Genomic DNA, 13,826 nt, shown 5'->3' with positions numbered 1-13,826 from the left:
GGAGATACAATGCAACCCCCAGGTCTCACCTAGGTTGCGCTTGGGGGAAATGCTCAGAAGCAAATCCTTTCCCATTCAAAGCAGCAATATGGGTCACCGGTACGAAAGAAACCACAGATACTCAACTTTATTAGATTTCTGGGGCGCATGAGGTTCATTCATTCATTCAATTGTATTTACTGAGCGCTTACTGTGTGCAGAGCACTGTACTAAGCACTTGGAAAGTACAATTCAGCAATAAAGAGAGACAATCTCTGCCTACACGGGGTTTACAGGGTTGGGGAGGATGTAGACTCTGCATGCTTTCAAGCTACCGATAACTCCTAACTTAATTTCAGATGAATGCAAGGTCCGACATTTTAACAATTGAAGGGGAATGGGGTCCACGACCCATCCGACTTATATCATTTATTTTTTATACCTCCCAACAATGGAGATACTGGGGTACATCATTCTAATCCTACTGAAAAACTGTCCTGAAGATAATATGAAAAATGTTCTCTTATGGCCATGATGAACACTTTGTCTTCGCTTTATTGTGGACATATTTGAAAAGTCTTGGGCAGATGGGCTTAGAAAGGGACTGGAGAGCAGTAATCTCTCACCACTCTCTCGTGAGTCTACACTGGAAAAAGGTTTTAAACACTTCATGATTTCTGGAAGGGAACTGCATCAAGATATCGATCAACAATCCACTAATGAAGACGGTCCACTGCTAGCTCTTCAGCTGCTCTCCTGACCTGTTTTCTTTGGTGGGCCACCTTCCCTCAGTGTTCTCTAAAACAGCCTCTGGCAGTTAAAAGATTTCAACGCCAATCACTATGAGATCAGAATATTATTCTGATATATTTCACTCTTTCCTATTTAGACCATTCCCCAGTTTTGGTGGCTTTTTCAGGCCCTTTTTTTCCTACTGGGATGTAGCAAGTCTCAGAAAACCTTTTCTCTCATGGTGTGTACTCCTCATATAGTTTTATTTTAAAGAAACACATTCACTTGCAGACTTATTAACTTGGATCCAGCATCATATAAGGACTATTTTCCTCCCTACTTGGCCGAGCTATGAGGAGTGGCTCTCTTTGGACATGGAAGCGTGGTGCCTGGTTTTACTACACAGTCCAGTCATCCAGCTTGGGCATTAAGTAAGACCCTCTGCATTATTTTCACTGACTTAATGGCTAAGACCAGGAACCTTCACATCCACTTCTTCCCATCCTCGAGGCCTCCAACTCCATTTGGAACACAGAAAGGAATGGATCACTTGAAGTGTATCTACAATCCAAGCTCTTTGTGCAGTTAAAACGATAATGTTACCATAAACTGCAGTTTTTGAAAAAAGAAAGGCTTGGCTGTTAAGAGAACAGGCCTTATACTTTCTGAAGCATCTATACCTCAGCAGGATTTCTTGTACTAAAGCTGATGCACACTGCGAAAGCCATTCTCCGTACAGAAGTGCAGACCATTCAGTGACAAGTTCTTTCTTGGCAAATAAAACAAACCTTTAGATCTTTGCAGACATCTCCTCTCTGGTCGTTATGCCCTGCTGGGTTTTTATTTTACAAAAAAATAGTTTCTGAGCTGTTCATAGGCAGCTTGTTTCACTCTTTGAACTGAATGCAATGTTGTGAGAAATTTAAAATTAGACTTTGTAAGCTCCTTGTGCAGTTCCAAGGTGCACTGTGACCAAAGAGGGCATAAAGCCCTCTCTTCTTCTGCCCGTGGTCTTGCCATCTAAATCAAGGCTCAGGGGCTCCATGTGGAGGTGGGCTTTATACAACAGTTTCTGAGAGATTTCTGGCTGATTCTCTGTCAGTCAGTTCCCCAACGACAAAACGGCAATTTGAGGAAAATTTTTCTCTGTAATGTTTACCAAGTCCCATTATTTCCCATCAATTTTGTCTCATTATCTTCCCTGTTATCAATCAGTGAATGGTATTTTCTAGGCATCTACTTTGTGTAGAGCATTGTACTAGGTGCTTGGGAGAGTACTATACAATTAAGTTCCTCAAAGGTAGTGATAACACCTTACTCTTCTTCGGTACATTCTCTGTGTGCCTAGCAGGACACTTCACACAGAGTAGGCAGTAATAAATACAATTGTTGATATACCTTTAGAGTAAAAGTTTAGCTATTTTATTAAACAATTTCTTCACATATTCGCATGCTTTTAGAGTAGCAACTTCAACAATTCTGACTAAAAGTAACATCTCAGGCTGATTGATGTCTATTTTGTTTTAGCCTCTGTTGGACTCCTTTAATCTTTCATTTTCACAAAAGCTCTGCATATACCCCCTTTCTAACACTAAACTGGATTTCCTTTCCTAGAACTACCTTTTAGGCTTTCCAATATACAGTAACGGTTGAGTGTAGGCTATGTAAAAGTATGGTGCAGATTTAGGAAGGAAAGGTTTTTTTCAACATGAGAAGCAGTGTGGTCTAGTGGATAAATTACAGGTCTGAGAGTCCAAAGTATCTGGGCTATAATCCCAGCTCTACCACTTGTCTGCTGAGGGACCCTGGGCAAATTAGTTAACTTCCCTGGACCTCAGTAAAATGAGTATTATGACTGTGAGCTCCATGTGGAACAGGGACTGTGGCCAACCTGATTAGCTTTTATCTACCCCAGTACTTGGAATAGGGACTGGCACATAGTAAGTGCTTAACAAATACCATTAAAAAAAAGTTCATATCAGCTGCCACTGGCATGAGTTGTACTAGTTAGGTGAGAGGATTCAAGGTGAGAATTTGTTTAAATTTGTTGAAAATAAGTAAGAGACAAAACTCTTGAAGTAGGAATAACCCGGTATAGGCATGAAAGTTATTAACTTTCCTATTTGTTTGAACGATCTTGCAGGGACTGTATCAAAAATGAAGTTGCTTTTCATAGCCTGCACCTTTTTTTACTTTCCTTAAATGATATTTAAGCTCTTACTAGATGCCAGACCCTGTAGTAAACGCTGGGGTAGATACAAAATAATCAGGTTCGACCAGTCCAGGTCCCACAAGGGGCTCACAATCTTAAATGCCATTTTACAGATGAGGCAACTGAGGCATAGAGAAATTAAGTGACTTGTCCATAGTCTCCCAGCAGACAGGTGGAGGAGCCGTGATTGGAAAACAGGTCCTCTGATTCCCAGGCCTGGGTTCTAGTCATTAAGCCACATTGCTTCAACTTTCATTGAGTTAGAGAAGACACAGCATCAGAATCAACAATTACTGAATGCTTACTGCATACCCAGAGCATACGAGGAACTAAGTGGGGCACATACAAAAGAAGCACAAGTCATGGTCCTTGCTCATGGGAGGACTGTCAATCTACTTTGAAACACTTTGCCAATATTCACCTTAATTAAAAGTGCTCTTTGAGCTGTGTCCCTTCCCTGTCTCCCAAAAGCTTGAATGGCAATTACAGAAGTCTACTCTGGTTTTCCCCTCTCAGGATCGTGCCTGGAGAGTTTCCGGTACTCTACTAGTCTTGGCTATGGGAGGGATAGTCAAGCAGAGGCATACCCATTCCATTCCTAGCTTGGGCAGTGGCTAGTGAGTAGTAGGCTATTTGCTACAAGTTAAAACTTGCCGGTACTGGGCAGCAGCGGCATGGGAGAGTCGAAGGCAGATACTCAAGTTTACTGTGTGGAAGAAGGCATCAGTAAACCATGTCTGTATTTTTACCAAGAAAACTCTATGGATACACTACCAGAATGATTGCAGATGAAGGTGGGGAATTCTGGAAGAGATGTGTCTATGTCATCGCTGTGGGTCGGAAATGACTCAACGGCATAAGACAAGACAAGACTGTGGTTTTGATCTAACTGGAAGGATGGTGTCAGTAATCCTGAGTACTGTTGATTTAGTAATCCTAACCAAATCCTGTCACTCAAAAACTTTCAGTAGTAGAAAGTGAAGACTAGTCCGAATGATTGGGTGTGAGGCAACACTGCATCCCAGCTTGGATTTAACCCACCAAGCAATCTCAGTGTGCTTCACATTGGACCCAAAAATTCATTCTCCTAATGGGGAAATAAGGGGGAAATTGAGCAATGAGCAAGAAGATAAAGTGATTTGCCAGAGTTGCAGATGGGTTACTGATGCTTTGTCACCATCAGATTGATGCTCTTTTTATTAGGCTCTTCGGCAAAGCAAGAAACTTCCCCAAAAAACTGACTAATGGAGAGTGACAATTTCCTGAAGTCACTCAAATTTTATGTATCCTCTTTAAATGCTGGAGTTTTGGGCTGCATCCAGTGCTAGGAATCATACAATCCAGGAAGGAGAGGATAAAGTTGAAAGGATGAGAGAATCATGCCCTTCTGTGTTTTCTAAATGGAAACTAAATCTTGGTCATTCTCTTCAGGGACAGGTTTTTCTTGGGAAATTTCCCCCTGGGGTTGGTTGTAGGTTTGGGAGAAAATGCCTGAAAATTATGCTCAAACTGACAAATGGAGGAAAGCCAGGGTCTCCTCCCTAGCCCAGGAAGGAGAGTGGTCCAGATAGAGTGAGTAGAGATTGCTGATTCCTGAGCACTAGCGGGACAGGGATGTACTGGCCCAGATCTTCCTCGGTGCTTACAGCATCTCCTGTCATCTGGACTCTGCAAGTGACTAATCTCATTCCCAGGAAACCCTTCGCTTATTACATGCTAGTAGTTTAAACCTCTGGGTGCTATCATTCTCCTAGGCACCTATGGAGCCTTGACACATGTGAATTACGGGAATCAATCAATGATATTTAGTGAGTGTTTACTGTGTGCAGAGCGCTGTTTTTCCTATCTAAGCAGAGGAAGTTCACTGTTACAACCTGTAAAGCATTACTCTTAAACTCAGCTTTCCCTTCTCCTTCCCCCAAATCCCTCTGTTGGGCTTCCACTAAAGCAAAACCAAACCAAAGAGAAAAAAAAACCCAAAACTCTAAAGACCCAAAAAGCTGCAACAAATAAGAAAAAAACCCATCTTATTTCATTCCACTCTAAGCTTTTTGAGAACAGGGGCCATATTTTAATACCACGCAGCACCCACTGGGGGTGTTCAATAAAGGTTGCGTCTTTATCCATCCACCTATATGGGACTTCCAAAATTTCGCTATTCAAATCCCTGCAGTTTCTCACTTACCAGGAGATGGCGGCTGGATCTTAGGTTGTTTCTTGGTATCCCCGTGCTGAAGACCTCTGGAGGGGGCTCCTCCCCTCTCTCAATCTTGCACTCAAAGGCAAACAGGTACTGGATGTACTGCTTTTCAGGGAGCTGGCTGCACTGCTTGAAGTGCCAACATTTAGGTTGGTTGCCAGCTCCCGCCACTTCTTGTTTTTAACCTAGGAAAAATGGCAATCATTGCAACAAAGTGGCTTGTTTAAAGCCAGGAGACAAAAAAAAGCACTGTCTTGGTTTACTTTTTTTTTTGCCTCTTTTAACTAATGCTCATTACTCCCACTCAGTAGTGCATAGACAGCATTTACAGTTATAAAACCATTAAGGAACCTGCTGATAGCTACATAAAAAGCTTTGCTTGTTGAGAGTCTTCTGCCTGGTGCCTCTTCTAATGCTTTGCACTCTTTCAGGGCTTGTGCTGCTCATAGTTAGCAATTTATCTCCCAGCAAATGCCTACTCTCTCACCACACACACACACACACACACCCCCCCTAAATTAAAAAAAAGCTTCCTAATTTAAAAAAGCAATAACAAGAGCGTCATTCTGCAATTTCAGCGTTCGAGGACTGATATGACAAACAGTTTTTCCTCCAAAAGAGCCATGAACTGCCAGAAAGATTAGCCTGAAATTCCTGGCTCAAGTCCCCCTGTAGCGTTCCTTGTGGAATGGATCTATGTCCCTTCACGAGAAAAGATTCAGTCCAGAAGGCCTCTTCACTAATTAACATAAACTTCAAGACAGACTGAAAGGACACTCAGTGCCTGGACTGTGCTCTAATAAAGCTGCCACCCAAAGTGTAGTTGTCTGGCGCAATGTGCACTTTTACACTCTACTGCTATATTGTTTGTTGCCTCTGATCAGCAATCACTTAACTCTCCTCCCTCTGAAAGATGGAGCTCATACCAAGGATAGTGACTAAGCATCTAGGTGACTTTTTAACTCATCGAATGCCCCTGGGGAGAACAATCTATTAACTACTTCTCTATGATGGCAAGACACACGAGGAGGTGAAATTTCCTTGAAGAAAATCTTGCCTTTTAAGGTAACTGGAATATCTATCTTCTGCCTTTTAAGGTTGAGGTTAATGTTTTCTTACTATATTAAAGTTTAGGAACCCAACCTTGCCACAGAGCTCTTCATGCCCATTTACTTAACACTAAGAGTCGCATAATGAACATCCTGAATAATGTTCACAGAAATGCTCGATGCCGAAATGCCCAGTACTTTGGCATTTAAAACAAGGCTTCAAACAGCAGGCCTGTGGATTGCTTCAGAAATGCTAAGCAGAGTGCTGCCAGAGACACCCTGGAATGGAAGGCTTCGAGCTGATCAATATGCAGCACCTGCTCGCATCCACATCCGCCGGCCCACCATGAACAGATCATCCCATGAAGAGCACTGGATGATGTCGGTCAAGCTTTTCACCACAGAGCCACCCCGTCACATTCAAAAAAACCTCATTAGCTAAGCCAGCATGCCCTCCCCTCTTTCTGTAGACAAAAGTTAGGGGCACGGCTGGCGAAAGAGTCAGAGACACATGTTCAAACCATTTCTGCTCTTGCTTCCTGTGTCCATTTCCTGCGCTTGCAGAAATTTTGAAGTTTTTAGAATCAAGGTCTTAAAAGCAATAGCTGGAGACTGGCCCCATTCTTAATAATAATAATAATGATGATGATGGTATTTAAGTACTTACTATGTGTCATGCATTGTTCTAAGCGCTGGGGGAGGTATATGATAATCAAATTGGACACAGTCCTTGTTCCACGTGGGGCTCATAGTCTTAACCCCCATTTTACAGATGAGGTAACTGAGGCCCAAAGAAGTGAAGTGACTTGCCCAAGGTCATAAAGCAGACAAGTGGCAGAGTTGGGATTAGAACCCAGGTCCTTCTGATTCCAAGGCCCGTGCTTTATCCATTAGGAAAAGCTGCTTCCCACTGGACACACTGCTTTATGCTGCTTTCATTCAATTGGTACTGATTTGAGCGGCTTACTGTGTGCAGAGCACTATTCAATAAGGAGCGTGCTTAATGGAAAGAGCTTGGGCTTGGGAGTTAGGGGACATGGGTTCTAATCCCAGTTCCGCCACTTGTCTGCTGTGTGACCTTGGGCAAGCCGCTTAACTTCTCTGGGCCTCGGTTACCTCATCTACAAAATGGGACTAAAACTGTGAGCCCCATTGGGACAACCTGATTAACTTCTATCTACTCCAGCAATTAGAACAGTACTTGGCACATAGTAAGCGCTTAACAAATACCATAATTTTATTTATTGTTATAACTGAGTTTTCATAGAGCTGTAAGCAAATGTCTTTCTTCAGTCCTACTCCATGCAAATCTGGGGATCATAAAGATTTAAAATTCTGAAGAACATTTCCTAATGTCCAGTAACTTATTTGGAAAAGCATTTTTAAACATAAGGAGGTATTCAAAAAGAATGGAACAGAGATTGCTGGACACAGCAGGAAAAGGGAATCTCCAAGCCCTATTTGCCTCTACTGATTCTCTGATTTAGAAGCCACATGGTCTAGTGGAAGGAGCACAGAGCTGGGGGTCAGAAGGACCTGGGTTCTAATTCAGCTCTGTCACTTGTCTGCTTCTGTGACCTTGGGCAAGTCACTTCACTTCTCTGTGCCTCAGTTCCCTCATCTGTAAAACGGGGGTTAAGACTGTGATCCCATGTGGGACAGGGACTATGTCCAATCTGATTTGCATTGTACTACCCCAGCATTTTTCTAAATGCTGACTGGCACATAGAAAGAGCTTAACCAAAACAACAATTATTATTATCCGAACTCCATGGAGTTCATAATCATAATCTGTGTTAATTTATGCCTACACACCAGAAATTTCATTTTCCATAATTCTTCAGCTCGGTGGACTCCCTCAATTCATTCATTCAATTCTCATTTACTGAGCACGATTGATGCAGAACACTGTACTAAGCACTTGGGAGGGTACAACTTACAACAATAAATAGACATTTTGCCTGCCTCAAGCTTCCACATTCTTGCATTTTTCTTTCACGGCACATGCTGACAGCCAGACATTTCAGGAAACCTCCCAGACAAGTCGTCCCTTACCTGGGCCAAGCCTCCAATCTCTTTGACACAGACGTAGAGCTGAACAGATCCAGGGGCTTTTTTGCCCACCGCTGGAGGCTCGCAACGGGTGTTCCCCGCTCTTCCATGAAGGTCAGATAGCGGTCCACCCACAGTTTACGTTCTGGTTCGCTTCCCAGCTCGTACACTTTGGTGATCTTTCTCAACCGTTGTGGTGGAGGAGCTTGACTTCTAGAGCACAGAGTGCGATTGGAGATGGGGTACGGATGGAAGAGGGGAAAGGGACGGAGGTGGAGAAAAGGTAAGGAACTCACAACATGTATAAGAAGAAGAAGATAAAAAACAACTTACTGCTATCACACAACAGTCAGGAATGAAGGCTACTAGTTCAGGCATAAACAGTACATTTTTGCGGATATCAATGCATTTGACTTTATATAAAGGGCTCAAACTCCCTTTTTCTGTGTTTAAGAAGTCCTTTATCACTGACATAGCGTTGAATACAGAAGGCAGCTTTCTGATGATGCCTCATAATATATTTTAAAGAAAAAACAACGCCCTTTTTGGAAAATCACCTAAAACACATCCATCTTCTAGGCAAAAAAACACACAAAAAAAACTAGGACATCTCTCCCTCTCCAATCCGAATCACAAAATGTTCAAACTGAACAGGGATCTCCCGAGAACATCCCAGAAACCAAACAGTATTGGTGTCGCTTGAGTTACTTTCCTCCCTTGGCACTGAGAATGACAGGATCGAGGTTGTGCATGCTCATTTTTCATCCTATTGCAGGATGTAATAGAAAAAGAAACCTACACTGTTCAGAGGACTAGGCTGGCCTAGCTTCCAGAAATGGATTCAGGGAGATTCAATGTTCTGCTTAGTGATAGACTAGCCGGCTTCCAACAATGGATTCTGGTAGATTTGCCATTTTTAGTGCTCCCTATTAGAACGTGAATTCTCTCAACATAGGGAAGGGTGTTTTTAAAAGCATATACCCCAATACATAGGAGTGTTGAGCTCGACCCCATCATAGGTGCTCAATAAATGATGATGACCCAGGAGACTTGTGCTCATTGCTTGGGCAGAAGCACTGGCAACTTGTGAGGCACCCAAGGTTCACCACTCGATTCCTCATGGAGCATGTTGGCTTAAACCTTTTTTTCCTTGGGCGCTCCTTTACGATAGAGGATGCCCAATGCAAATATTTCAGTATTAATGAAGATTTGATGCTTGAAAATAAAACAAAATCCTGCAGACATAGCCAATAATTCTGGGGGTGGACAACAGTAGCCCTGCCGTCATGATGAGCACATAATATGCCTCTAAAAACATGTGATTATAATTATGGCCGCCCAGGGGGGTGGTGCAGCCTGAAGTATTCTTCCACCAAAAGATCACATGATTGGGAACCGGATAATGCTGGTCTTAAGAGGAAAAAACCAAAAATCCCAGTGCCCAAGCATCTCATTGAACAATCACTAGGAAGAGGTAATTTATCTCATAGAGGGAAAGGCTTCACTCCAGCATGGTAATTTACTCAATCTTGTCCACCACAGAATTCTTTTTCTCCTTGTCTTCAATGGCTGGCCGCTCGTTTTGGACCAAACACTATTACTTTTTTTTTTAAATTAACTCTTGGGTGCCAAGTTTTGTATAGCTCATGGGAATCTTTCCCTCACTGTAAAAAAGCATAATCCAGTGCTCAATGTAGCCTAACTCCATATGACTGACTTTTGCCAAGTATGAATTTTTATGTAGAAATCATAGTTTCAATGGGGGCAATGCACTTGCTATACTCAACTATGCTATACCCAGATTAGTGGTGGCTTTTACCCCTAACTGACTTAATTATCCATTAAAAATCATTTTAAAGGTTCTACTGTGAACTTTAAAAATATTTGAGAAGAAAATAATTTTACCTAAAAGAATGTTAATATAAAAGAACATACTATGGATCTGTGGGCATGTACAGTAAGTAGGTATATAAGAAAAATATCATTGCATTTTTCAAAGTTTACCCTCAGAGGAAATATGATACTGAGTTTAAATTTCAGGTGGCTGCATATCAGGTACTTGAATTGGGGGGAAAACACATTTTTCTTTTCTCTCTGCACAGTGTAATTTTCATATCCTTCCACTTAGTTGCATCAGGCCTTCTGTTCACTCTGGGGGAGAAACAGTGCTTGGACTTTTATTTATATCTGGTTATAAGGGACAACAAGTTTCTACACAGCACTTATGTACATATCTGGATCTATTTATTTATATTCATATCTGTCTCTCCCTCTAGACTGTAAGCTCTTTGTGGTCAGGGAACATGTCTACCAACTCTCTTGTACTGTACTCTCCCAAGGGCTTAGAACAGTGCTCTCTACACTATAAGTGCTCAAATTCCTGAGTGATTGCTTCTACCTTAATATTGCTCTGCAGGAAAAATGTCTAAAGTTAAAAAAACTAACCCAAGTAAATTAATCTTCTGATGCCAGACCACTCCCAGAGCAGAAAAGGAATTGGCCAAAACCCCCTTTTAGATTAGACTTTTGCACAACACATCCCTAAAGAGTGTGCTTCAGAAAGATGGGAATCCCGGGCATCAGGCTTACAAATGACATTACAACCAGGAAATGTTTATTTCTGAAGTCATCTAACAGTTTGCAAATGGTAAGATTTCTTTCTCCCTGGGAGAGCTTTCAGGCTGTTGTGCTAAGCAAAATGTGTGCAATTTTCTCCCAAAGTAAAATGCTAAAGAGAACGAACAGGAAAAAAAAACAACAATCCATCCAGTAAACAGTGACTGTTTTATTCTTCAGAGGGAGCTGGACATAAAACCTTTCCAATTGAGTAATTTTCTCTTTCTAAACTTTGAGGGTGAATTTGGAGATTATTGAGTAAATAAAATTGCAGGCTTAGAGTCACCAGCCCTCAGGCAGAGGTTGTGCAAACTTGGTCTTTCCTGCTCAGCCAGCATGATCTACCCCTGCCATTTACTATAGCAGCCTTCCCCTTCTGGAGTGCCACAGTATATGATGCTTCATGGAAAGAAAATGGCACTCCATGCTCAACAGAGAGCATTTGTCCCCTGCATCACCTACCAAGGAACTAAGGATGTTTTGTTCCTTACACAGGCCCCAATTTTGACCGTAACTCACATGACTTTTCTGAGTTTCCATTTCTTTTGTCAAAATGAAAATGAATCCTGGGAAAGTTAGCAATTTCCATGGAAAAATAGTCATTTTTCTCATATGACTTGCCAGTTTGGAATAATGTTTTCCCAGTACCAATTTAATTGCAACCTGACTCAGTAATACATTAATACTAATAATGTAGTATTTGTTACACGCTTACCATGTGTTGAGCACTGTTCTAAGTGCTGGGGTAGCTCTATGTTAATATAAAAGTTCATTTACCCTGTGTGAAAATATATGTGAAGTGATGGACATAGGCAGAATGAAATCAAATGTAACGAACATTACTTATGCCACAGAGTGCTGCCATGAACCTATTAGCGAATAACTGTAAGATGTCCCCAAGATGTAAATACTGAAAAAAATGCCAGTGTTACTTACACTATGTATAATACTGCTGGGTAAATTACACATCCTGCCATAAGCATTCTATTTTTTGCTCCAGAGCCCTAGAGTTTGAAAACTCTGTAGCTCAGATCATAAATACCTAAGGAAGGGAATCGCTCATCAAAATCTGGACTGATTCATGGAAAGACACTTCTGAATTACTCAAAAATTTTATCAGCATTATGGTGCCATTAAGGTTTTCTGGTGTGTCAAGAATTTGGGAAGCTTTGTAAATCCTTCCCTGCAAATCTCCTAGACAGATTTACTTTTTAGCAATCTCTACCATGTGTACCTATCAGAATTTGTGTGTTGGTCATCAGCACAGGTAAGCCAATAGTCATCAACATTTTGAGAAGGGTTTGTATTCAAGCTATTTGGATTCAGTTCACGTTGAAACTGCATTAAATAGCTTTAATCCTTGGCCCATGTTAAAACTTCACCATTCCCTTATATTGACATGAACAGGGATTCAGAGAAAGGTATTGGCTGATGGTCATATTTGAATGTCTTTCTAGCTAACGAGTTGAAGAATCCCTGACCTGCACAGACTTGCAATTGTTTAGTAGCGGAGAGTGTTGTGTTTTTTATTCCCTATCACCTTTGATCCATGCCAGGACCTGAAAAATAATTTACAAAAGTGGCACATTTTCTGAGGTCTGAAACTAATCAAATAATCATCTGTCACCTCTCACTGTAGCTGGGCACTGTACTCTCTGGGCCTGGAATGAGGAGATCTTGTATAAACGGTATAAAATGAGGCATATTTATAAGATAACCAAGTCAAAAACTTCAGATTGCTTTTTGAACTGGGACGAGTAATTGAGGATCATCGTTTCCACCAAGGGCTAACTAGATGGAAACAATTCCATTTTTAACAGACATCCCAGGCCCTAAATACCATTCTTCACAACACAGGAAGGGGAAGTAGGTTAAAATGTTGACTTGAAAAAAAATGTGCTTAATTTTTAAAACCTATCCCGTCCTCTGAATTTTCCCCCACTACTTTAAAGTACCATCAATTCAGAAATTCTCCAAAAGGACAAAGGGCGCAGGACATGTTGGAAGAGCAAAACACCATGCTGGCTGCCTTCTGAGACTCAAAGCAAAGAAAATAAAGACAACAAAATTCAGGAGTTGCACTTTCCCTAACACATTGTTCCACCAAACACATTAAAATGCCTTTACGGACAAGATAAGCAAGAGCGTAGCCATCAGTTCACTAGGAAAATGCTGGATATGCCGAATCCCAGGTGAATTTTATAAACATTTTGCTGGAACAATAAATTCCTTTAACCTTCAGCCCTATCTGTTTAAATCAGTTAATGGAATAATTAATAGCAGCCTCTTTTTTGGGTTTTGACTAGATTGCCAGAATTTGCACAGTTAAATTCTTCTTCCATTCCAAGTTTCTTTTTCTGAGCTGTGCTCTTCAGTACCTCTTATAAAAATTAGGGGGCTAATTAAGACTTCTCAATAGGTTAATTGCATGTTAAAATTGAAAAAAAAAATCTTTTTATTCTTTATATGAATGCAAAATAAAGGTAACTACAGCACTTTACCTTTAAAAAGGAACAAATTTAATTTCTTCAGTTAAAAAAAAATCACCCCATAAGTTTGCTATGGTCAAATGAACATTCAGGAGAAAAAGCCACTGTTATACTTACATTACCATTTTGTTTCTTTTCTCTCAACTGGCAACAACTTCAACATTATCTACATCAGGGTACAGCATTTAGACTTTTCTATCTAACCCAATGGTGATGGAAGTAAACACTGTACCCCCTAAAAGTTACATTCTAAAAATATATACACCAATTAAAATTCCCCCACCTTTTGGTTCATTTTGGACTAATGGGTTGAAACAGAACACAAATGATGTTATGCTAAACCTGGCCCCAATATCGTAATACTGGCATTTCCAGGTAGGCAGTTTGGAAAGAAAATGTTTCAGAGGCTGATCTCAGAGACTTGAGAGCCGAATTTGTAATTTAAGTCATGGCTGCTGTTAGCTCTCCTCTGAGGGGAGGCAGGTCTACACTGAGTG

General features: G+C 41.1%; 1 protein-coding gene and 1 non-coding gene across 2 annotated transcripts in view; one reads left to right on the top strand and one right to left on the bottom strand.

Annotated features, from left to right (window-relative positions):
* ARID1B (AT-rich interaction domain 1B) overlaps positions 1-13,826 on the bottom strand; it is a 514,902-nt gene that overhangs the window by 25,226 nt on the left and 475,850 nt on the right. Inside the window, 6 exon segments of the mRNA XM_029057789.2 lie at positions 5,109-5,153; positions 5,156-5,233; positions 5,236-5,308; positions 8,228-8,268; positions 8,271-8,406; positions 8,408-8,437. Coding sequence (XP_028913622.2) covers positions 5,109-5,153; positions 5,156-5,233; positions 5,236-5,308; positions 8,228-8,268; positions 8,271-8,406; positions 8,408-8,437 — 403 coding nt within the window.
* On the top strand, positions 3,430-3,567 carry LOC114809949. Its single transcript, XR_003757720.1, has one exon. It is a non-coding gene; the product is annotated as a small nucleolar RNA SNORA7 (small nucleolar RNA).

The sequence above is a fragment of the Ornithorhynchus anatinus genome, chromosome 2 (genome assembly GCF_004115215.2).
Source record: "Ornithorhynchus anatinus isolate Pmale09 chromosome 2, mOrnAna1.pri.v4, whole genome shotgun sequence".
NCBI classification, from domain to species: domain Eukaryota; kingdom Metazoa; phylum Chordata; class Mammalia; order Monotremata; family Ornithorhynchidae; genus Ornithorhynchus; species Ornithorhynchus anatinus.
The sequence above is the reverse complement of the archived record's forward strand: the minus strand, read 5'-3'. Positions and strand labels throughout refer to the sequence as shown.